General features: G+C 47.6%; 1 protein-coding gene across 1 annotated transcript in view; it reads left to right on the forward strand.

The window, feature by feature from the left end:
• Positions 1-11736, forward strand: part of ARHGAP31 (Rho GTPase activating protein 31) — a 57078-nt gene extending 45342 nt beyond the window's left edge. The window contains exons 7-12 of the mRNA XM_005433334.3: positions 1583-1781; positions 3536-3660; positions 6066-6125; positions 6784-7410; positions 7739-8052; positions 8944-11736. Coding sequence (XP_005433391.2) covers positions 1583-1781; positions 3536-3660; positions 6066-6125; positions 6784-7410; positions 7739-8052; positions 8944-11409 — 3791 coding nt within the window. The 3' untranslated portion in view covers positions 11410-11736. The remainder of the gene's footprint in view (positions 1-1582; positions 1782-3535; positions 3661-6065; positions 6126-6783; positions 7411-7738; positions 8053-8943) is intronic.
• The last annotated feature ends 11569 nt before the right edge of the window (positions 11737-23305 follow it).

A 23305-nucleotide genomic window follows, 5' to 3' on the forward strand; every position in this document is an offset into this window, starting at 1 on the left:
TGCTCCCAGATCGCCCTATAGCTCATCTTTTGGATGATCTCACCTGGCTTAACCCTTTCCACAAAAGGAAGACCACCTCACTGCTTCTCAGTTCTGGTCCAGGCTTTCTTTCTAAGCCCATAAGCCACAGTCTCAGTTCTTCTCTCAGGCTCCCCCGGTTATAATTCCTCATACCGATGATACCTGCCCTGCAGCCACCATATCCACCCAAGTCAGAGGCCACACTCCTGGGACAAAACTTAAGCTGGTGTTCTAATAACTTTTGTCTTGTACCTGGCACATTTTACGAAAGAGATTTGCTTTTTTTCCTGGGACACCAACAGCTTTCAAAGATGATGATTTTGTTATTTAGCGATGGATTTGTTGTCAAAATGCATGTAAGTCTGGGAAGTGAGAGGGCTTGGATCTACTGTGACCACACATCATTTCAGAAATACGCATCTATCTGTTTTACACACTGGGAAGACTCACAATACCTTCAGAAGTGAGGGAGTAACCACCCTCCTACTTTCCAGCCCTGTGTCAGCTCGTCCCATCACATTTCCCTTAACATGTGGCATTCTCTGCTAGTCTGTCCCTGGAGCCCATGTTCCCAGAGCGGTGCCCTGCTCCACCTGTAGCACCCCTGCTCTGCCATCCCTATGCATTTATTTGTGCCCTGGCAGAAGGCACGGAGGGAGGAATTGCTCTCATACTGACTTAAGCATTGTAGCAAATCACTGGCTAGTAAATTAAATTTCAAGGCTTCTGGTTGTACTGCAGGTCACTGGGCCAAAACTGGCCCAAGTTTGCTAAGTGCTGAACATCGGCGGCCTTTGACAGCCCTGTGGAGTCAAAAGAAGGACATGCTGATGGTCCCAGTTGATTTCTAAGAGGGAAAGCGTCCCTTCACCCAGTCCCTCTGCACAGGCAGTAGCTTGCACCCTACTTCAGCAGTAGGGCTAAGTACTGAGTGGACTTCAGAACCTGCACTTCATTCATTGCACCTTGAGCTGGTCTGTTTGGGACAGGGCTGTTACTGGGGTGGCACATGGGAGGTTGGCTTTGCCACTGTCCATGTCAACAGAGACCTTCAGTACCCAGGGCTGTTGGTCACGTCGCTTGCCATAGCCCTGAAATGCGTTAGGAAGGTAACGTGAAGCTGTTTCTTAGCATAATCCCCCTTCCTGGAACAAGGCAAGGAGAAAGATGTGGAAGTGAGAGAAAGGATTAGCCACTAGGTTTGGATCGGTGGCTGAACTGCTCCAAAATCTGGGGATGGAAGGAAGGAGAGAGGAGAAAGGGGAATGGGTGAATCCTGGTGGCTTTGAGAGATGCCTCTTTCACACTGAATTATCTACAGCAGAGGCAGCAAGTCTGCACAACGCAGCCTTTGGCTGGCAATTGTGGCCCTGCTGGGAATGCACTCAGATGGATAAGGTTGCTGGGGAGCTGGAAGACTTATCTGACAAAAAGCCTCTCTCCCTGCACGTGCCACTCCTTTCCCCCCTCCACAGGAGATGTTCCAGGCAAATAAAGACATGAAGCCCTTGCGCTCGTCTCTCCTCACCCCAGGCTGGAATGCACTTTCTTGTTTTTTCAGAGAGTGTATCGGTTGTGAAAAGCCTGACCCTCCCCTCGGCCTCCCTGCCGATGAAGCTGGTGAGCCTGGAAGAAGCGCAGGCACGGAGCCTGTCTGCCTCCCACCCTGCTAGGAAGGAAAGGAGAGAGAACAGCTTGCCTGAAATTGTCCCCGTGACTGGGTCCCTCTTCCACACAGTTGTTGACCTCCCCGACAGCAAGTGAGTGCCAAGAGGAGGGTAAAGTGCAAATGAAAGGGTGCAGGTTCTCCAGCATGATTGGGAAATGAGACTTTTGTTGGCGTGACACCCCCAACACCTACAGCCACCATCGAGAGAAAAGTCTGTGCCCTTCTCAAAGGAGGCACAGCTGCTCTCGAGAAGCATTGCAGTTGCTGGGTTCAATGCCCTGCTAGTCTCTGTCCCTCCAACGGGGCAGAACCTTGCAGACCTCCTGCAGGAGGAATTGTCTTTGCACCCTTGTGGCAGCCTAGGATTTGGCTAAACACGGGCTGAACGTGGAGCAGGTCTAGACATAGCTCTCCTATGAGTTCCACCTGCTGGTGGCTGGTCCATGGCACTCCTGGTGGCATTGACCTGCTCAGCTTCATCCTTCTCCAGGTTCCTCTGCACTCGTAGCCAAGCACAAAGGTGAATTTTCACTCCTAGAGTGGAGAAATATGTACACAGTGGCACCTATGCCACCTATGCCTATGCAGGGAGAATAGTCCCATTCCAGCTGAGGTTGTTCCAGCTGTTGGCACTGCTGCCCAGCGTAAGTATTTATCTATTGGTCTATCTATCTGCTAATATATGGTCACTCTACTGCCTGGTTCTGAGAGATTATAGCCTCTGCAGCAGGAAGCGCATTAATCTACTGAGCCATAAAGCACTGAAGCAAAGATATTTATTTGCACTTGATATATTAAAGCAAAAAGAAGCCATCTAACAGAACACTGGCAAAAAGATAACCAGCTTGAGACAAAAGGCTGTATTGCCCCTCTAGAGTGCCTTTTCCTTTCTCATTTGAAAAGAACAGTCCTATCCCCAAGATATTAATCCTCTTTGTAGGACTGATTTGTGCACTTCAGAGCACTGATCTGAAAGAAAGGCAGAACTATGGGGGTAAAAGCCCATTATGGAGAACAAGACAGGGAGATATGTTCTGGCTCTGGAAGAGGGGAGATTGAAGGAGGAGTCAGAATGGGAATGTGAAGGAACTGAAACAGCTTCATGCATTAATATGCATAAAAGAAACCTGGCTGCAGGAGCAGCATCTTCTTTCTGTTTAAAGTGATTTCCAAAGAGGCACAGGGAACTGGTGTCGAACTTCCTCTGAGAGTTACGAGAAATTAATTTAATCCCCTTATGACTCCTCTTTTTTGCTTAGTACATTATATTTGCATATGATCATATAACACCTATGATTAGATTAATGTTGGCCTGAGAAGCATTAATAGCTAGTTTGTATTAAGAGATCCTTTTATTTTCGCAAATTCATAAAAACTGTAAGACGTGGGCTTTAAAAGATAGCTTTGTGCACTGAGTGATAGTACCAGTTCCATCAGTTCTCTGGAATTTATCTTGCATTCTGTCATTAAAACCTGTTAAAAAGGCAATTTTTCTTTACTGTATTGCAAGATAGCTGTAGCCTCGAAACCCCTCCTTTGTGGAGACAGGCATGGTTGATTGCTCAGTCAATCACAGTTGCTGTAGCGTGATGCCAGATTCAACTCTCTGAAGAGTCAGCTTAGGTGTCTTTCCATCCATGACATGGTTAAATAGCAGTACAGATAATTGAGTTACAGAAAAGCAAGAGTTGGTTGTGTAGCTATGCCTTGCATGCCTTAGAATTAAAAGAGCTGTGAGAAGAAAAGAGAGACAGTGTTGAGGGGAGAGAGCTCAGAGGCTTTCGTGGGATATTAAGACAAAAGTCTCCAGGGTTTGGTAACCTCCTGAGCCCTTTTTCCTTCCAGGAGAAAATTATCTACCAAGTCCAAGAAATGGAAGTCGATATTTAACTTGGGCCGTTCTGGCTCAGAATCAAAGTCTAAACTGAGTCGAAATGGGAGCGTCTTCGTAAGGGCGCAGAAGCTCTCTGGTAAGAAAACACTTTTCAGTTAAGTATTTCTCTCTGAAGCTTCCTTCTGCAATACTGATAGCATGGGGCAACCTGTATCCCCAGGACACCAATACCATTAGACTTGACATAGTCAAACGGTGTCATGTTTGTTGCCTGGCTTCATGCACATCTCCTTGTCATGTGATGGAGAGAAACACTCTTGCAGGAGAATATGCCAGACAGCTACAGTAAATACACCATTTTGGTGAGTGAGAAACAGGCTCCCATTGCCCAGCTGTCAAGCTTGGGGACTAGGAAATGTTACGTAGGTTTGGATTAGTCCACCTTTCCAGGCCAGCCAGTCTCTGGCTCCTGATGTTCCTCACATGGCACTGGGTGAATGGCTGTCCTTCCAGGCTATCCTTCTGCTAAAGGGCATTAAAGGACCAACAGTGTTCAGTGTCTGTGAAAAACAAGGTGCCAGGAGTTCCTGTGGCTCCTGGCTCTCAGCACTTTGAAGGAAGCTATTACTTTTGCAGAATTTACAAGAGAGAAGTTGTCTTTTCTCCTGGCTGTAATCCCAAATTCTAGTTCCTCCTGAGCTGCAATCTCTTAAACACTCAGCTTCCTAGAAAATCACATGGCAGTGCCAATTCCCAGTGTTCAGAAATGATGACTCAAGTTCCAAAAATCATGAAGCTGCCTGAAAAGTAATCATAATTCTTAAAAGAAAGCATACCCTTTGTTACCCGAGTTCATAAAGAAGTGTTTCAGGTTTATATCTCCTAAATTTTTGGAGTATCTCCAAGTCAAGAAATTTGCTTTTGAAAAGGAAGATGAAGGTGGAATTCTTTTTGGATAATCTCATGACTCCAGGAGCTGCTGTTTGGGGGAGCACTACCAAACACTGCAAGACTTAAAATAATACAGTCAATGTTGACCACATTACCTGTCATCACATAAAAGAGAGGCTGTGTTTGGATCAGAAGTGAGTGTTAAGCCAAATGCTAGATCCAGCTCTTCTTGGACCCCTGCCTTCCCCCGTGTTTTGCATGTACAAATGGCCTCGCATAGGGTGCCCCTGGCAGACCTCAAAATAGCTCTCCATCCTATTTTGATCATGGGATCACCTTCTCACTTTGATAAGGAATACTCTGTCCCAAAATAGCACTAGCCCAAGGATGCCCAGGAATGTCTGGAGCCCAGTGATCGCAGTGTTCCAAGCACGGTGCGGAGTGGCAGGAGGCTGTACATTTTCACCATCAGGACACACAAGAGCACAGGCGCGTGCAGAGATTTAGGCACTGGAGTAGTGCTTTTGAGAAGCCGTGCTTTAGCACTGCCCTGTTGTATTCTTGTGTCTTCTCTGCTTACAGCCTAGTGTGAGGAAACAGAAGAACTTGCTGTTGAAATTCAGCACATGCTTTAACACAGTTTGTGTCCATGAGCACAAGCCGGCGAGTTACATGAAATGTGAGCTACACAGCTTGAATTCTGTTCCTCCGGGAAAGCGGAGCCAGTGCTCAAGACATCATGCCATATGAACGTAGAAGGTAGCCAGGACTCCATATAAATGCAAAAAGTAGCTGGTGTTTCTCCTATGCTCATGTGAAAGTCAGTCCCAGAAGCCTTAATCGTATAAACAAACGAAGTCCAAGCCTGCTCACGTTCTACCTTACCTATTTTGTGCAACGTTGTAAACAGCAAACTTTTCTCCCAGACATTTTCCAGAGCTCCAAAGACCCTTTTTGGGCTGCCAGAGACTAACTTGTCTTCCTTGCCAGCTACATTCCCCCCACCTCCCCTTTTCAGGGCAGTAACAGCAACACGCTTCCAAAACCTCTCAGGAGCAGACCCGTAGAGTGCCTGGTGACAAATGGCAGCTTGTTTCTGGATGATCAAGTCCAGCGAGGATGACCAGGAAAATAGGTTGCTTACTGCCCTCATAAATTTCCCGGAGAGCTTGCTGGAGGCAGGTTATGAACATGCCAGCAAAAGAGCCTGGGAGTGCAACATAAAAATAACCTAACATTTGCTATCAGGAATGAGAGGCATCGGTTTTTTGTCATTTATGTCAGTTTAGTTAAAAAGTCCCCACAACCAATAGCCTGGCTTGATTGGGGAGGGCAGTGGCGCATAACAGCTTTGGGGATGTGTAACTGCTTCACAGTGGAGATGGTGATGACTGGCTGGGTTAAGTATAGCTCTCCACATGTCCGGCAGGTGCAAAGCTGTTGTTAGCGCTAGCAGATCCACAGCTGTGTGGACAAGTGTTGTGGGTAATAAGCCGCGTGGTGTGGGTACAGAGGGGGAATGTTTTGAAACGGAAAATAACTTTGATGTCTGCTTGGCATGCCCGTCTATATGTAGCCTTTGGTCTTTATGGGCTGAAACCTGCAAAGCTGCAGGATCTGAAGCCTGCTTCTAAAACTCGTTTTCCACAGAAAAAGCAACAATTCGGCCTGCGAAGAGCATGGACTCGCTGTGTTCCCTGCCGGTGGAAGGTGAGACGTCAATAACCTACAGCACAGGGGTGAAGGATTGCACCTCTGCATCCTCAAGCTTCCCCCTGTGCTTGCACGGATGCAGCCGTCTGTTTCTCTGCCTATCTCACATGTCTGTACCTTTGTATGCTTATGCCATGGCTGCTGACATGTGCCCCCACCTTTGTGTGTGTGTGTATTTTTAACCCTTTTCTGTGTCTTTTATATTGGCACACACGCCTGAGAGTTGCCACTGTGCCTAGGTGCATCTTTCTTAGCAGTGGCATTGCTTTGATTTTGCTCTTGTTTATTCTGGGCACAAATTTCCCATCCATAAATGAAAAAGTTCTTGCAATAAGCTAACGATTGAGTTGGTTATGATTAAAAGAGTTATGATCTTTGCAGGCAATGGACACTAGCACTAGACTTGGCTGTGCCTGACTGAGAGGTACCTCTAATAAAAGTCCTAGGTGACTTCCACTGGAGGGCATCCTATCCAGCCCTGCCTGCCCAGCTGGGAGGAGGCTGGAGCCTCGAAGGTCTTTGGTACCTGCTATCCCCATCTTTCGGGGGAAATGCGGGTATTCACCACGGCAAGACTCATCCCTGGAGGGACTGAGGAGGGTTGTTTGCTAGTGCTTTTCTTCCCACTGACTTCCTTCTATCTTCCTTACTCCAGGGGAGGATGAAAAGAGCAGATTCAAACGGACAGTGACTACTGGAGGGTTTTTTGTTCCGGTGATGAAGATACGGACAGGAGGCACAGGCAGCTCATATGACCTCAGCAAGGAGAATGAGTGGGAGAGGGAAGGATCTGCCATGGGGGCCAAAGGAAGCTCAGAGCTGAGTGGGGAGAAAGGTTCCCCCCGGACACCACAGGCAAAGCCACCCCCTGAGCAGCTGAAGGTCTTCCGGGCAGCAGAGGATGCTGAAAACGAGCAGACTTCCCCCAAAGGCGGCCGAATGTTCTACACCTCAGAAACAGCAGCCAAGTCAGGCTTCCCAAGCAGCCTCTTTCCCTTGGAGGCCTCCCCTCGTCACCAGAGAAAAGCTCTGAACATCTCAGAGCCTTTCGCCGTCTCTGTTCCCCTGCGGGTATCTGCAGTCATCAGCACCAACAGCACACCCTGCCGTGTGCCCGCCAAGGAGAAACTTTCCCTCTCCAGCCTAGAGGAGCTGTCTTCTCTGGTGGCTGAGAGCCCGAGCCCCTCTGCCCTGGAAGCAGGGACCCACATGAGGACAGAGCAGGTGCCAGAGAGGAAGGAGAAACAGCTGGTGCCCACCCTGCCAGCGGCATCATCCAGAGGTAAAAGTGTGTTAAGGAGGGGGATGTGGAGCCTCTGTCGGGCTACTGGAGGTGCCCTGTTGCTTGGTGGTGTGGAGGTTGCTCCAGCCTGCTCTTGGAAAGAGACCAAGCTGCAGCAGGGTGGGTGTTGATCGTAGCAGGTCAGGTTGGTGCTTGTTGCAGTAATGAGACTGGGGAGGTGGGTGGCCTCCCAGCAACGTCCTGCTGCACCCGGAGGGAGCTCTTTAGCTTTGTTAGTTGGCATTAGGTTGAAACAGCACTGCTTTGTCTCGGGGCACATTTTTTCAGTCACAAGTAGTTACACTGTTCATTTGTGGGTTTGATCCAGGCTCTCACCCTGAGGAGCTGGTGGCAGCCAGGAAACCTGAGTCCTCAGACAGTCCACAGCCAGCGGCAGAAAACCAGGAGATGTTGTGTGGGCAAAGCAGCTGCACAAGCAGCACCAGCAGCCCCCAGCAGTCCTCAGAGCCGAGTCCCACCTTGGAACAAACACCGGCCTGTGAGGTTCATACAGGGCAGCTCCCTGCGGACAAGGCAGAGCAAGGACAGCTCAAGATGAAGGATGTCTCCTCAGAAGGCAGCTGTGGCCAGCAGGAGGTCGAGACAGCCAAGACAGAGGAAGAGTTGCGCTTAAGAGATGTGGTAAGGAAGAAAGCATGAGAAAAAAGATGGGGGACAACGTTATGGTGGCACCTGGGAGGTTGTTTAAAGTCTCGTTGTGTGTCCATAGTCACAAAACCTCAGTCTATGACCTAGGCTGAGCAGGGTCAAGAACTATGTACTGATTTCACTTCTGTCCACATTGCCATGTGGTGATTTACCTTCACACAACTACCTGCTGTCTCCTTTTGGTCTTCTTTTCTTGTCTCTGTACAATTGCAGTCAGTACTATCTGTCTGCTCTGACACTCTCCAGATGTGAGACCATCCGAATGTCTGAGCATCTTGACCCATGGTCTCTGCATTCCTCTTCTATTTTTGCTGTCCCATTTGTCCTGGACAGCCTGAACAGTCCTTTTTTCTTCCATTCTCAACACACTATGTTTTTTTTATTATTATTTTTGCCTCCCCTGTATCTCTAGCAGAACTTTTTCTCCAAGTTTCTTACAGAGATACTCATCTCTGGACAGTTATTTAAAGATCTGTTGGCATAGCTCCTCGAATAGATTATTCATTCCAGTTTGTGTGCGATTTGGGAATGCAGATCCCTTGGCAAGGCCAAGCAAGCCCAAACGGGAGGAACTGAGAAATGGGCTGAGACATTCCAGCTACTCATTCACCTCCCTCTTTCAGTACGACCGTCCAGGCCTCATTTTGGCTGCACCTTGGATCTTCTCCTCCACAAACCCACTTGTTTATAGACACGTGTCCCTCCTTGAGCCAGCAGCAGTATGTGTGACTGTGTTTCTGTACCCACGAGTGTGCTCATCCAGGAGCCTGTCTATTCTAAGAGGGCTGTTTGAGGAAAATGGAGGGGTATTTACTGGTGAGTTGTGTGAGCTGCCACGTTGAAGGCATTTCTTCTCTTTTTCAGACTGAGGAAGACCCTGCAAATGCCCTTCTAGAACCGCTGTGGCCAGAGATACAGCAGGAACTGAAAATCATCGAGCCTGAAGAGGAGCTCTTGCTCTTGCCAGCAGCTGTCCCCAAGACCGGCCTAAATCCTGAATCCTCTTCTTCAGTACAAATGGATAGTTCTTCCTCTGGCCCAGGGCAGAGTCCAACACTGCCTGAGCAGAAATCTGCGAGCAGAACACCACAGAGAACAACTGGGGTGCCTTTATTGGGTGCCACCAGCACAGAACGACAAGACAGCCTCCACAAGTGCCAGCCTGATGTGGCTGCACAGCAGGGCTGTGCTTCAGCCCTGCCCAAACTGGGTAACCTTCTGACTGGTACAGGTGCTCCAAAGAACCACCACCCAGTAGTGGGCAGCGGGAGTGAATGTCTCACTCCTCCCCTGGACTGGAAGCTCCATAGTCAATCAGAATTTAGTGAGGTTGCCCCAAGTGATGAATTATCTTGTTCTAAAAGAGCATGCCCAGAGTCAGGGGGAGAAAAAGATAGCACTTGCCAGCTGCAGAGGGAAAAGGATGATCTTACCAGAGTTCAGACTCAGAAGGAGAAGCCTGAGACAATGACTGCTGATGAAAGGGATGCATTCTCCTCCAAGGTGCTGAGTGGAGCTGGAATCCAGGAGCTGAAGGAGGGCAATGCTGCTAGCAGAACCCATGATGCTGCTGACCAGGATGATGAGGATACCTGGACAGATAATGTGCAGAGCTTAGAACTTGTGGAGCCATGGGAGGATCACCAGTGGGTTACAAGCCCGCTCCATTCCCCCACCTTTAAGGACATTCAGGAGAAGACGATACAGGAGTTTCAGCCACAGAGCCAGAAAGCAGGGACAGGCTTTTCTCTTAGACCACGATTCAGTCGCAGCCTCTCCTTGGACAGTAAAGACACAGTGATGAGTCTGTGGACGATCCCATTCTCTTTCATAGATGCCACTGACCAGCAGCAACCATGCAGTGACATTCTGCCAGTGACTCGTGAGCTGCCCAAAACACAGCCCATCTCCCCCTCTAGTTTGGGCAAAGCTAAGCAAGATGAGAATAGCACAAGTCCTCCAGAAGAAACTTTGAAACCTGAGGAGCTGAGGTACCCCCTCAGCAGGGAGAAAGCACCAGCTGAAAAAGAAGGACCCTCCAGAATCTCTCTTTTAGAGGCAGAGGAAAAGAAAGCAGATATGAGCAAAGAAAACCCTTGGAGCTCAAAACTTGAGGTGTCTTTACCATACCAAAATAGCCCAGGCAGTTCTTCACAGGTGAACGCAAAGGAGGAGTTATCCATGTCTCAGGACTCTGCCCTGGGAGGAGAGACTGTTACCAAAGCACTGCGCCCTGCCACTGAGTCGCAGCCGAGTAATAAAAGTGAAGAAACCCCTCGCAAAGTGAAGACAAGGCCATCATCCCTCAACTTGGATTCACTCCTTCCAGTCCCAGATTTCTTCACATTTGAGAGCCTGTCCATGCCCTCTGCCACTGGGAACCTCCTGTGTGGGCAGAAGGAAGTCAAAAGCAGTGATTCTGTCCCATCCCTGCCAACTGCTTGCCCTGCTGCCAGTAAAGGCATTCCCTGGGGGTCTCATTTCAATGCCCACATGGATCTAGACTTAGATTACCTGGCAGTGGCCCATGCCACCACTGGCCGTCGTAACTCTGCCCCTGTCAGCGTGTCAGCGGTTAGAACATCCTTCATGATTAAGATGTGCCAGGCTAGAGCGGTGCCCGTGATACCACCCAAGATTCAGTACACCCAGATCCCCCAGCCCCTGCAGGCTCAGAATGCTGCTCCACCAGCTGAGAAGAAGGAAGCAGAAGGCAGGCAGGCCATCAGACAGACTCAACGGGTGGCATGGAGCCACCTGGAAGCACCCAAGAGCCCGCTGACAGAAAAGAAAACCAAAGCAGAGAAAGAAAACAGTGACCCAGCTCAAAAGGACTCAGCCTGTCCTTGGCACAGCAGCTTTGGCTCTCCGCTGGAGCCACCTCAGACCAGCCATTACCCCGCTCTAGATGCCCCTGTTCTGCGCCGAAAGCGCACCTCTGAGGGGGAGACAGCTGGAGATAATCCACAGTCCTCAAAGATGGAGAGGCCATCAGGGTTATCCAAGCCTTCCTACAGATCTAGACCAGGGAGGCCCCAGAGTCTGATTCTCTTCAGTCCCCCTTTCCCCATTATGGACCACCCCTCCTCTTCAGCAGACTCCAGGGTGTTGTTATCGCCCATCAGGAGCCCCACTCAGACCACCTCTTCGAGCCCCATTTGTGGCGATCTGTCTGAGACTGCACGGACAACGCCTGAGGGGGTGACGCTGCGGAACAAAATGACCATCCCCAAGAATGGCCAGAGGCTGGAGACCTCTACCAGCTGCTTTTATCAGCCCCAGAGGCGCTCTGTGATTCTGGATGGACGAAGTGGGAGGCAAATCGAATAGCAACTGCTTCTCTAATCCCTTTGCCATGGTCGATGGGATGGGAGTGTCCAAGACCAACTCTGTTGCCATTTTGCTGTTGTTATAACAGTTCTGTGCAAGATGGACCTGAATCCTTTATGGTTTCCTGCAAAGCATTTTGCTACAGAGGGTCTTAATCTTTTCATCTTGCTTTTCCTTCCCTTTCTCACCCCTGCCTAGTCCCTCGCTGTCTAGTTTTTGTGTGTAAGCCAGTCCCAGGGAACTTGCATTTCCTCATACTTATTGTCTAACAAGCCCTGTGAATGTCTCATCCTCCCTTTGGAAAAAAAAAGAAAAAAGAAAAATAAATCTCGGTATAAGTAGAAAATAGGGCTGAGAGGAAACACTGTTCCAAAGCACTGCAGCACAGGGTGCAGGGGCACAATATCTACCAAGGAGGTAAGTCCAGATGTGCGGGACCCCCTTCCATGGTTTCCAAGACACCAGTGAAGGACCGTGCCTACCCTTCTCTGTTGTCTGATTTAAACAGTGTAAATAAAGAGCGCAGGAGGCTGGGCATAGCTGAAGAGGAAGGTGGAGCTGGCACCAGCAAGTCACACAGGGTGTGACAGCCAGGGATGTTCCAGTGACAAACATACAACCTGAAGGCACTGCCTCCAGCTGTGTCCTTACATCAAAGATGTGGTCTTTCCAGCATGTGCAGAGGCTGGAATGAAAGTAGCTGAACAGGAAACACCCAGTTGCTCTTTACATCTTCCCAGTCCTGTTTGTGAGTGCTGTGGTGCTCAGCCACACCTGCCCTGGGCAGAGAAGCTCCCCATGGCTGCAGAAAGCATGCAGCTGGCTGTCCAGTGGTAGAGGCTCCTCAGGCTGGTATTAATGAAATCAAAGACATGGTCGTAACGAAGGCCAGTATCAACTCTTTCCATCATTCCTTAAAGCCAGGTGACTCCTCTGCAACTATCTGCAGCCCTGCTCCACACTGCCAACAGCAGAGAAAAGCAACAGGATCTTCTGATCTGCGTGTCCTTGGGCTATCGCCCCCCTGCCCCCTGACTGACATATCTTTGACCCTTGTCTTTCATTGCCACTGTGTGGCAAGTCCCCAGGTGCTTCTCCTTCCCTTAAACTTCCTCTCCTTGAGATTTGACGCTGTGTCTTTGAGAGCACGGCTAGCTGTCACCTCCCTGGCCCTCAGTGCTCTCAGATTGATGGAGAGTATGGTAAAGAGGATGATTTGTGAGGCTGCGGCACAGACCACAGACAAATATCCTGGGAGGGGGACTGGAAGTGAATTAAACTCTCTCCTGAAGGGCCGTTATTGTTACCAGCAAACACCTTCATATAAGCAACAGCTGCCATGGGAATAGAAGGAAAACTTCCTTTATAAAGCTTCTAACTCCACGTTCACCGCAGGCTTATCTATCGCCTGGTATGTGACCGCGGGCGATGGCACAGTCAGGCACAGCCTGTGCTCTCTCTGCAATTTAAGTGTCACTAGTGACTACAGAGGAGATGGGAACACAGGTGTTGCTGCCAGCACTGAGATTGCCCCTGTAATGGTGCTTGCAGGGGCCATCATTCATGGAGATGTTTGAGTCTGTAGGCCCTCGGATGGGTATTATGGGCTATAGTTAAGCAGTAACAGAACATCTGGTAGGAAGTGCTATAGCCAGCAGAAGGAGCATCAGGCAGAATTTCCCAGTGGATGTATGCTTGGGGCTTTTTTTTCTGATGTACTGGCATTTTCAAATTGTTAGCAAGCTCAGTCCATGAGCTCCTTGGTCTGGACTGAACGTGTCACAGAATTCGTGTCATTGTGGCTGGAGGGCCCACAGGACACTGCTTTCTCTGCACTCTTGATTACTAAAGGGAAGAGATGCTAGAGTCCTTTTTAGAAATGCTGGGCCCACAAATGCAAGGAATATATCTTGAGCAGAATTTTCTCCTGCTGTATCCAAAGGGAGTGTGAAAAAACAAGAGGGCTTTTCCCTGTCACAAGTTGCAGTCTTCAGTGCTCCCCACTGTCCTCCTCATCTGTGCGTAACGCCATGTAAGAGGGAACAGAGCAGAGAGCCAAGTCCCTGCTTTCAGTTTTGTTGAGGGAGAATATTAAACCAGACGAGAGCCTGGAGTTCTTGTTTGGGTCCATGTTCTCTCAGAGATGTCAGCCCATGCTTCACCTGGGCAAGCTGTGGATGGCAAGTCCAGAATGTGCAGCTTCACGAGAACTGTGTTATCCTCCTCCCAGACCATAAGATGCCTGTGCAGCCTCTCATTAAACCCAGGGGACTGTCAGTCCTTCCTGCTCCTCGTAGCACAGTTCTGCGCTGCATTTACACGACACCCAAATGCCTTTTTTACTGCCTCATGGGAACGCATTTAACCATCGTGGCTGGGCTAATGGCAAATGGCTTGGGAAGGTGTGATACGAGGTATTGTGGTAAAGCTTTAGACAAAGTAAAAGCTGTGGAAAAGATGCCCAGGTTTTTTTGGCATCAACAAAATAGTTTATTTTGGACAGGGATTTATATTCTCTCGGTTCCTAGAAGTTTTGACTGCCAAGGCATCTGGAATGGAGCCAGCAAAGCTCATGAAGTCATGTATCAAAAGAAAATGTGATGAAACATTGGCACCTGAAAAACGTTCCTTTTTTATATTTTTATTTCCCCCCCCCCCCCCTCCTTATTCTCATATAAGTTGATCTATGAACAAGAAATGAGGTCTGGCAATTTTGTATATAATACAATGTCTCAAATCTTAGCAGCGTTCCAGTAAGTAATAGTGCTTTTGGCATAAGTGGTGAAACTCCTGCAAGAGAAAATTATTAAAAATCTTTACTTAATATTAAAGATCAGCCTCAACTTAAATCTGTATCTATACTATACTTCTTAAGGATGTTTCAGAATCTGAGCTCAGACCCAGGTCCTGGATTTTAATTAAGCAGAGATTCTGTAATGACATCTCTGTTTTGTAGCTCGATCCCATCTCTATCTACCATTCAATCCCCAGCCGTCAGCTATGTATCAGGCTTCCTAGAGCCAAGTGGGCTTAATGCAGGCACATCACTATCGCTCTGTGGTCACAATGGGCTTGCATCGAGACTGCTGAGGTAAAGCCCCAGACCCCGCAGAGCTGAGAGTACTTGCTTAGTTGCAAGGTGCACCATTGCACAGGTGTCACCATGCCCAGGTCCAGACTCAGACTTCTGCAGAACATGTAATGCTTGATGCTGGATCCACGTTGATACTGAGAGCTGCAGTCAGTTTCAAGGACCAGCGCTTGGTGGTTGGACAGAGCAGAAGACAGAAGCCATCTCCCATCGAATGGTGCCGACTGTGTGGCTGGAGCTGCCTGAGATCCAACTTTACTAAGCTTTTCCTGAGGTCAGCTACAGGGTCAGCCCTGATGTCATCTTTGCTTCAGAGCCCTTAGGTTGTCCTCTGCCACCCTGCAGCAGCAGACAGAACCTGAGACTGGAAGCTCTCCTGAAGGTCAGGGTTTTGCACGGTACATTACGTGTACCAGATCCTGCCCTCCAGCACAACCCTCAATACTAGAGACTTTAAGAAAGGATTTGGGGTGTTTTGCTTGGGTTTGGCTTTGTTTGGTGGTAGGGTTTTCTTGGTGAAGCATTATGGAGAGGGATAGATCAGATTTATAGGAGATGGGTCTGGCACAGAATTTGAAGTTTTACGTACAGGAAAACTAAAGTTGATTGCTCCTGGCATTATGGAAAGGACCTTCCTAAATAGACTGGCACGTCATTTGCAGCTCTGCAAGGGTCATTTCAGGGAGCCTGTAGTACATTTTGATTCTGCTGAGACTGTGGAAAGTGTAAAGGCTATTCCCGAGTTTGCAGATGGCCCCAGCTTCAGTCATGGTATGATACCACCAGCATGTGTTGCTTGTGGACTTTTACCAATGGGAGACAAGTGACTAAATTGCACTTATTCTTTCCATGTAGTCAGGGGGGTTGTGCAGCTGCTGTTCAGTGTAGCTCAGAGCAGAATGGTTGGGCTGACAAAGATGAGAATACCCTGATGGGAAGGAGGGACGTAATGTTATCTCATGTGGGAGCTGCCTTACTGACAGGAGAGTGATCAGAAATGAGGATTGTATTTTACTTTATAAACCACATTCCTCTGGGCTGTCCATCCCATGCTATCACTTCAGAAAGGCTGAAGCACTTCTTTTTCCCACCTTCAGAGCTTCAGAGGAACTTAGGCCTGTATTAGAGAGCATCCATAAAGCCCTGCAACATTTTCCCTCATCCAGAGTCCAAATGGTGCAATCAAAGTCCTTTTTCTTTCTTTATAAATTCTGAGATGCCTGTAGTGGTGAATGTTGTGTTAAATTTTTTATATATATATATATATGAAAGAACATTCTATATAAATATATTAAAAAGGAAATGTAATTAAAATGAAGGAATTGCCTAAATAGAATCCTGCACATCTGTGAAAGTTGGGCTTATGCATGGAACTGTTTTCTGCTGCAACTGTTGTAACACTGATGTTGTGAGATCAACTGGCTTTTTCCCACTGAGGAGAAGCTAATTACTTCTGGCTAAGCTGTGGTGGGCAGAAGGCCTGAATCTGCCTTCCTGAGCAGGATCTTGTCCTGGGAGAGGAGGGACGAGATCAGGGGAGAACAGAGTGCCAGCAGTAGTTTAGCTTTCCACCACAAGTTTCTCCCCAGCCCTTGAAAATGCAAAGAATCTACTGGAGCATTACTACCTTTCAGGCAAGCCCAGGTTTTGCAGTTGTCCCTTTTGCTTCTCTCCAGCTCTAGCAAAAAAAAAAAAAAAAAATATCTCTAGGTGTGGAGGAGAAGCTATAGCTGATCCCTGTTTGGTTTAGCTTTTGCTTGCTCCTAGTTGGTGTAAAGGCTTGGTGCTAACTAATTCTGCTCCAAGCAAGGGAAGGAAAGCCTGCCACTAAGGTCAAGTGGAGGTGGAGCAGGACTTTTAACAGTCCTGGAAAGGAAGGATGGCAGGAGGAAAGAGCCTCCTGAGGGCTCCACATGGCAGCCCAGACCTTAGATCTTGTTCTCACAGGCACTGGTCCCCTTGGAAATATTACTTTAGGTGAAGGGAAAGGCTTGCAGTCAGATACTGTGGAAAGGACTGTCCCCATCTCACTGGCCCTGGTTTGTAATTATTTATCCTGCTAGCTCTGATGGATTGTAATATTTTTTTTAAGCTTTGTTCTCTGTGTGGATTTGCCAGCCTTTGTGCCTTATTGCTTAAAAAAAAAAACACACACACACAAAAAAACCCCACAAAAAAACAAAAAAAACAGACAAAAAAACCCCAAAACCAAAGAAAAACAACAGCCACAAAAGAAAGATGTTTTTCCAGGTCTCAGCCACGAGATTAAACTGGAGTTTTTATAAAAACAGACCTGTGCCCTAGTGATGTTTTGGAACACTTTCTTTTTCCTGGATTTGGTTTACGAATGCAGTGCAAATGCATTTGTCTTCCTCCGACAAAGAGTTTGAGCCCTTCTTTTGTTGTGTGAGTGGCCAGGGCACTAAGCTGTGTTTGTCTGAGTTTTTTGGCTGTGGGGATGAATGTTGGGGCTCAATCACACTCTCTTCTGATCGGAGGTCATGAGGGCTGCAGCCACTCTGCAGCTCTGCAAATGAAGTGAGGGCTTGGAGACTTCTGTAAAATTACCATTATCTGAAATGCTTTAAAATTTCCAAAGGTAAAAATCCATCTTTTGTCTTGCCATTTCTAGTTCTACCAGGCTAAAGTTTTGGTGATGCACAACCATGTCCTCCCATTTAGCACACTTCCTGCAGAACCCTGCCTTGCCTGTCAGAATGTAGAGCAACACAGAGTACAGAAATACTTTGGGATTCCAGTGCTTGTATCAGGGAAGCCAAGCTGGAATTAGAGAAGTTACTATGAAGCCTCTGGTGCATCATGTATGCACTTATGTTGATCTGTAAAGGGCAAGCAAGAACTTTTACAAATAATTAAGTTCCCTGGTTCTTTGGATTCTTGCAATGCCCTCATTGATCCAATCTCTGAGCTGTAGCATGGAAGTGAGTACTATTAGTATCTGTTCATTATTCTACCCTGGGAACAAAACCAAAAAAAGCAAAAAAAAGGAAAAAAAAAAGAGGGGTTCTTGTGGTCATAGCCTCAGTGGACATACCTGCAGTTCAGCATGCTTTTTGCTCTCCCTAAAACCCAGAAGAATCATTAGGTTAAATGAAATACTTTTTTTCCCTACTCAGCTCAGGGCTTGACTCCCTTTCCTACCTCCTTCATGACTTCAATTTCCCTTTAGGAAAATGCCTGGGTTGTGCTTCCTGCGTACCATGGCAACTGGCACACAAAGGGAGAGACAAAACCGTGTCTGTTGAACCTGGAATTGTTGTTAGCCATAGTCACTTGCTAGTGCTGGACACGAAACAGTGTTTATGTATTCTTTGTGCCACAGAGTTTAGCAATGACTTGGCCATAAGACAAGAGGAGAATCTCAAACTGCTCCCCCCCCCCCCCCAGCATTCCCATGGTTATGAAAATCAAGCAAAAGGCACGCTGCAGACCTGCTCACGCTCCGGGCAGCACCACGCCCTAAATCAGGGTGCTTAAGCACATCGAAGGGCTTGAACACAGTTTCAGCCAGTTCCTTTTGCCTGCTTTCCCATCACCGTGAGTTTGAAAGTCGGACTCAGGACAATCGTCTGTGTGGGTTGTATTGGAAGCAATAGCTATAACATCTTGGACACTTTCAGCTAAACCAAAACGAGGATTAAGCAAATTCCTAAACTGGCTGTTAACCAGGAAACAATCTCACCCACCACCAAAGAGAGTCTGATATCAGTATCTCATGCATCCTCCTTGCAACACGGGAGCCCAGCAGCTATGGGAACAGGACATCTAGCTGGTATCCCACTGGATGGAGCTAAAGGTCAACTGGTAGCAGAGGGAAGGCAGGCAGTGCAAGGAAGGAAATTTAGCCCAGTGGAGGAGGCTCAGGCCAAGCTGGCACAAGGCATCAACAAGAGCAAAAAGAAAAAAGTCATGATGACTAAGACAGAGAAGGACAGTGAGATCTCTGCCTTCATTTTCCATCTGAGCAGGATAAACTTTCCTAAGAACATGTCTCACTGCGAGGGTGAAGGATGAACAGTTTCAACATTAAAGATTAGAAACGAATGCGAGCTGCAAAGCTCAGACCTGGCCAAGTCCTGATGCTCCCAAAAGTTAGATACAGTATAAGTATTAATCCAAGAATGTTTGGTTCACTCCGTAATGATAAAGGGACCTATTTTCTCATGTCTTATTTGCAAACTGCAGTGTGCGATGAACTACATTTTGCAAACCTAGAAAATTCATAGGAATTGTGTTGTGCACTTTGGGTCCAGATCCATCTTAAAACTGGACTTGTTTTCTTCCATAGCACATCTGCTATAGGGAACGCATATCTCTCTATCACTTAAATCCGTTATCTGAAAAGACCAGGAAATACTTGAATTCAGTGAGAGGAAATGACTTCAAAGAAAACTTAGTAGCTGCTTTAGAATGAACCACAAGGAACAGGAACATGGGAACCACCAGAGCTGGAGAAGGAATAACACACATCATGATTATTAAATAAGGAAAGTTGCCAGGTAAGTAAAACCAGAAAAGTAAAAAAAACCCAACCAAAACCCAAAAGCAAACCAACAAAACCCAATCATAAGATAGAGTTGAACCAGTCTGAAAAATATCAGGCCACTTCTTTCCTTTCTCCTTCATGAGATTCAGGAGAGAATTTAGATCAGAAAAAAAAATAGAAGCTCACAAACTGCTTTACCTTTTTTTTTTTTTTTTCTTTTTATTATGATTTCCTTTAAACACCAAGGGTCATGAAGCGAAGGCAGAAGAGAGAAGTGAAAAGACGAGGCTGGTTATTTCTAGGGATTATTTCAAGTGGCTTGGCTTTACCTTCTCCAGCCTCTGCGCCAGTTACAGTACCCTGCTAAAGGTGAGCGTTGCTTTGGAAAAAACAGAGAGAGGGAAGGTTTCCAGCCCTGCATTTACTCGGTCAGTAACCACCCTGGGTGGCCAGAGTAGCTCACTGCTCTTCACTTAGCTCTTTTGCAGAGTTTATCTCAACCGGCAGGCGTGCAAGAGCTGCAGATGACCTTGCCTATGCTGGAATTCCACCTCGCGTGCAAGCCAACAGGGTCAGTAACACCCTCACCTATTTTTCCTGTGGAAGATAAACCATCAGCAGCCATCCTCAGCTCCTCACACAGCAGGATCTCCTAAAGATAAATGCCTGAGATTACAGGCGGAGTTCTTGCAGGAGGTTCCCAGCATACCACACGTTGCAGAGGCTTTCCCCAGTTGCCAAAGAGGCCAAGGCTGCCAAAGGGTGGGAGAAGGAGGCTTTGGTTTATGAGCTAGTTTTAGGTCATACTTGGTTGCAACAAACATGTGCTTGGCATGAGTCCCTGTTGTAAGGAATGTGAAAAACTAAGACGCCAGGGCAGCGAGCAGGATGGGGAATAAATCATCTGAGTCCAAGGGTAACCCAACGCTACCGCCAGCCTGGTTGTTGGTTTTCACAGTGAGCTGGATACCCAGATGCAGACATGGTCCATAGGAGGCATTGCATGTCCTATATGGACCAGCAAGGTAAGGAGAAATAGGGTCTGAGAGTCTGCACAAAGAGATCCCGTGCAGAAGTAGTGAGGGGAAAGGAGGAAAGGGTAGGAAAGCCTGCTGGAAAACGTGGCAAGGCACAAAACACACCAAGGCAGCCCTGTAGAGGAATGAAGCTGGGTTAATTAACATTATACAGCTGTGGGCTGGCTTCAGGGGCGGTGGGTTGGCTGACGTGGTTAAGGTGCAGCTGTGGCTGGTTCCTGCTAAGTAGTTAAATAGCTCTAAGAGGTATGGAAGAGGAGCACTGGATGGAGAGGAGCATCAGATGAAGAGGGACCTAGAAGAAGCTGAGTGCCCTGGATGTGGAGAGCATGGCTGGAAAAGGAGTCTGGAGAAGGAAGAATCTGGATGCAGCAGAGGCAAGCAGCATGGACTGGCCTGAAGAGGATGAAGAAACAGCATGAACAGTAGATGAACCTTTGAAACCTTGTGGGGGATTGGGGGCTGTGCCCAAGCAAGGTGTGGGAGCTACTTATCAAAGTTAACCTGGTCTGGGATGGTAAAAGCCTTGTTGCAGCTGGCTGGCTTTCATAGTGCCTTGACACAGCCCCACTTTGCCCCATCGCCTGAAGGAACAGAGACCTTCAGTGCTGCCAACTACAAACATTCAGTGATGTGGAAGACATCAGGTTACACTTTTGTGTGTGTGAGAGGGGAGCAGCTGAGGATGTGGGATTCTTGATGGCTTGGAGGCCATGCTGCTCTGTCAAGTATGAACAGAGGATGTTTGTCAGTGAGACTGATTTCTCAGAGCTGGGAATATTACAATAAATTAATAAGCTAAAAATACAGTTGGTAACTCCATGGGAGAATTGAAACATGCTTTTTTTGCCAGGAGAGAACTGTGAATATTAACGCATGCAGAGAAGAAATACACAGAGCAAATCTGCAAACAGACCACACAGCTTCCACCTGGAGAATCGTTTTCTTCATCCTGTCCTAGCTCAGCGGTTTTCACACACATGCATATTGCCTGCTCTGGAGACAACATACATCCATAGCCCCAGGCAGCAATCCCAACAGCTGAGAATGACCAAGACTTATTTACAAGCCTCATCCAACACAAACCAGTTCACCACCATTCCTGTCACAGAGTCCATCCCTTCCTCACCCTTCCCCTGGCATCCCAGGTAGGGAACTTGCAGAGATTGGAATCAACCTTCAGAAGCAGAAAAACCAGAAAAAGCTGTGCAGGATTTTTTTATGAGCCTGCTCAGCATCATTCTGCCATCAGTTCAGTTGTCTTCTTCCTCCTTGGTTCGGATGGATAAAGCTGGACTGTTCTGGTTGTATTGTGGCATGCTTGGCACTTCTGCATGGATTTGCCATTGCCTGGATCACTTGCTCATCACAGCTTTTTTTTTTTTTTTTTTTTCCCAAGATAAATCATAAAGTGCAATGCAAGGAAAAGGCTTAAGAAGCAGAAAGCAAATTTGAAGAACCCAACCTTAATAGAGTTAATCAGGCCTTTATGCAATACATCAATGCTATCATTTGCAACTGGTTGAAGTTGTTACTACTGCAATAGTCTATTCAGCGTAGTCTCAGTTCTTCTTCTCCTGCAAAATCCTGCAGCATTTTCTCTATATTGAGTGCAGAGCTATACTCATGCCACATTTAGATGTAGCAGGAAGAAAGACACCTCTGAGTCTGAAGCAGAAGACCAGAGGAGGAAAATAATGTTTGAAGTTACTTGTTTCTGTGGTCCTAAAGCTTTCTCTAGGCCTTATCTCCAACCACATCCATCTGTAGGAGGCCTTGCTAGTCTCTCAAAAGCCTCATAGCCAGTTGTTTGACCCATTTGCAGAGCTATTTGAGTTTCCAAAATAACTTGAGCAAGAGACCTTCATGCAGGAGTGCAGCTCCCGCGCAGGCTGCTGGGCCAGGGGAGGTACCCAAGGGGTCTGGCCGAGCACGGAGAGGGGCTGTGTGCCTGCACTGTCCTTCCTCCCCCATTCCCTCCTCTCTGCTGTGGTACTTGGCAGGGATTTGCAGTTCAGGCAAGTAGCAGAGAATCCAGGCTTTGCTATTGCTGCCTGACTTGGGCAGACACTGATTCTCTATGGATTTCTTTAGATTTAGGTATTACTGTAGCTTTCAGGAACATACACCCAAATAAACCCCTACCGCTAAACTCTTCCCCCATTTCAGAAACAAACCCAGACCACTGACATATACAGTGCACGTGGTCTGTCCGTGTCTCGAGCCCCACAGAAAAGTGCTGAAGACTAACGTCCTTAACGGAAATTGCTGGGAGCCCAGGGTCTCACAGACAGTCACCACCCCACCGAACCAGTGAAGTGGTTGATCCATTGGGATTTTCCTTTCTGAAGGCACACTCATATAGAAAAACCCTTCTGTGGGGCAGGGACCTGTTTCTTCCTCAAGCTATTTGCCCTCATAGCTACCTTTTTCTCTCCCGCAGCATCCTAGCAAGGGACTACTCGGCTACAGAGTTTCTGTAGCACCAGGTATCACGGTGGTTTGCGCTGTGATCTTAGGGATGGAGTTACAGGACTTTAAAGCCTGCCCGTGCACTGCCCCAGACGTCCCACACGCAGACCTTTATCATTTCCCCTTCCCAAACTCACAATCTCAAACAAGAAAAAAGTTTCACTTCCATTTCTTTTTAATTAGTATCTTGATGAATATACAAAAACAAAGAATCAAGGCAGCTGGCAAGTTGTCGGGACCTGAACCAGTACGCCTTAGGATGGGGCTTCACTTTAAAACACTCTGTACAGGAGCATATTTCACATGACACATGTAACTACTGAAGCGTTCACTGGGAAAGACACCAGATCAGACTGGGCCAAAGTAAACAACCTCTATTGAACTGAGTGAGAGCTGTAACTGCTGATGCAAGGACTGGATTTGGTTCAGTTAGCTCCTTGCTTGCATTTTTCACAAGTTACTCGTTGCCATTATTTGCCTTTTGCCCTGCCTGATCCGGGGATGTGGAAGGGCAAGCGCATGGGGGATGTGATCACATACATGCAGGTAGCTGGAGCAGGCAGCACGGTAATTTTGGGGGGTGGGACAGCCACTTTCACAAAGCCAGCTACAGCACAGGACCCCACATACTCTGCACAAGTTCTAACCCGTAGATGTGTGAAATCTTGTGTGAAGCACATAACAGGTGTTTGAAGGAGTCGCTTGTTAGCAAGTGGAGCTTTTCCTGGACTGGCACTTCTGAAGGTAGGAGCACATGCAGTAGTTTCATCAGCGACAGGAGGTAGGCTT

This window comes from Falco cherrug, chromosome 5 (genome assembly GCF_023634085.1).
Source record: "Falco cherrug isolate bFalChe1 chromosome 5, bFalChe1.pri, whole genome shotgun sequence".
Taxonomy (NCBI): domain Eukaryota; kingdom Metazoa; phylum Chordata; class Aves; order Falconiformes; family Falconidae; genus Falco; species Falco cherrug.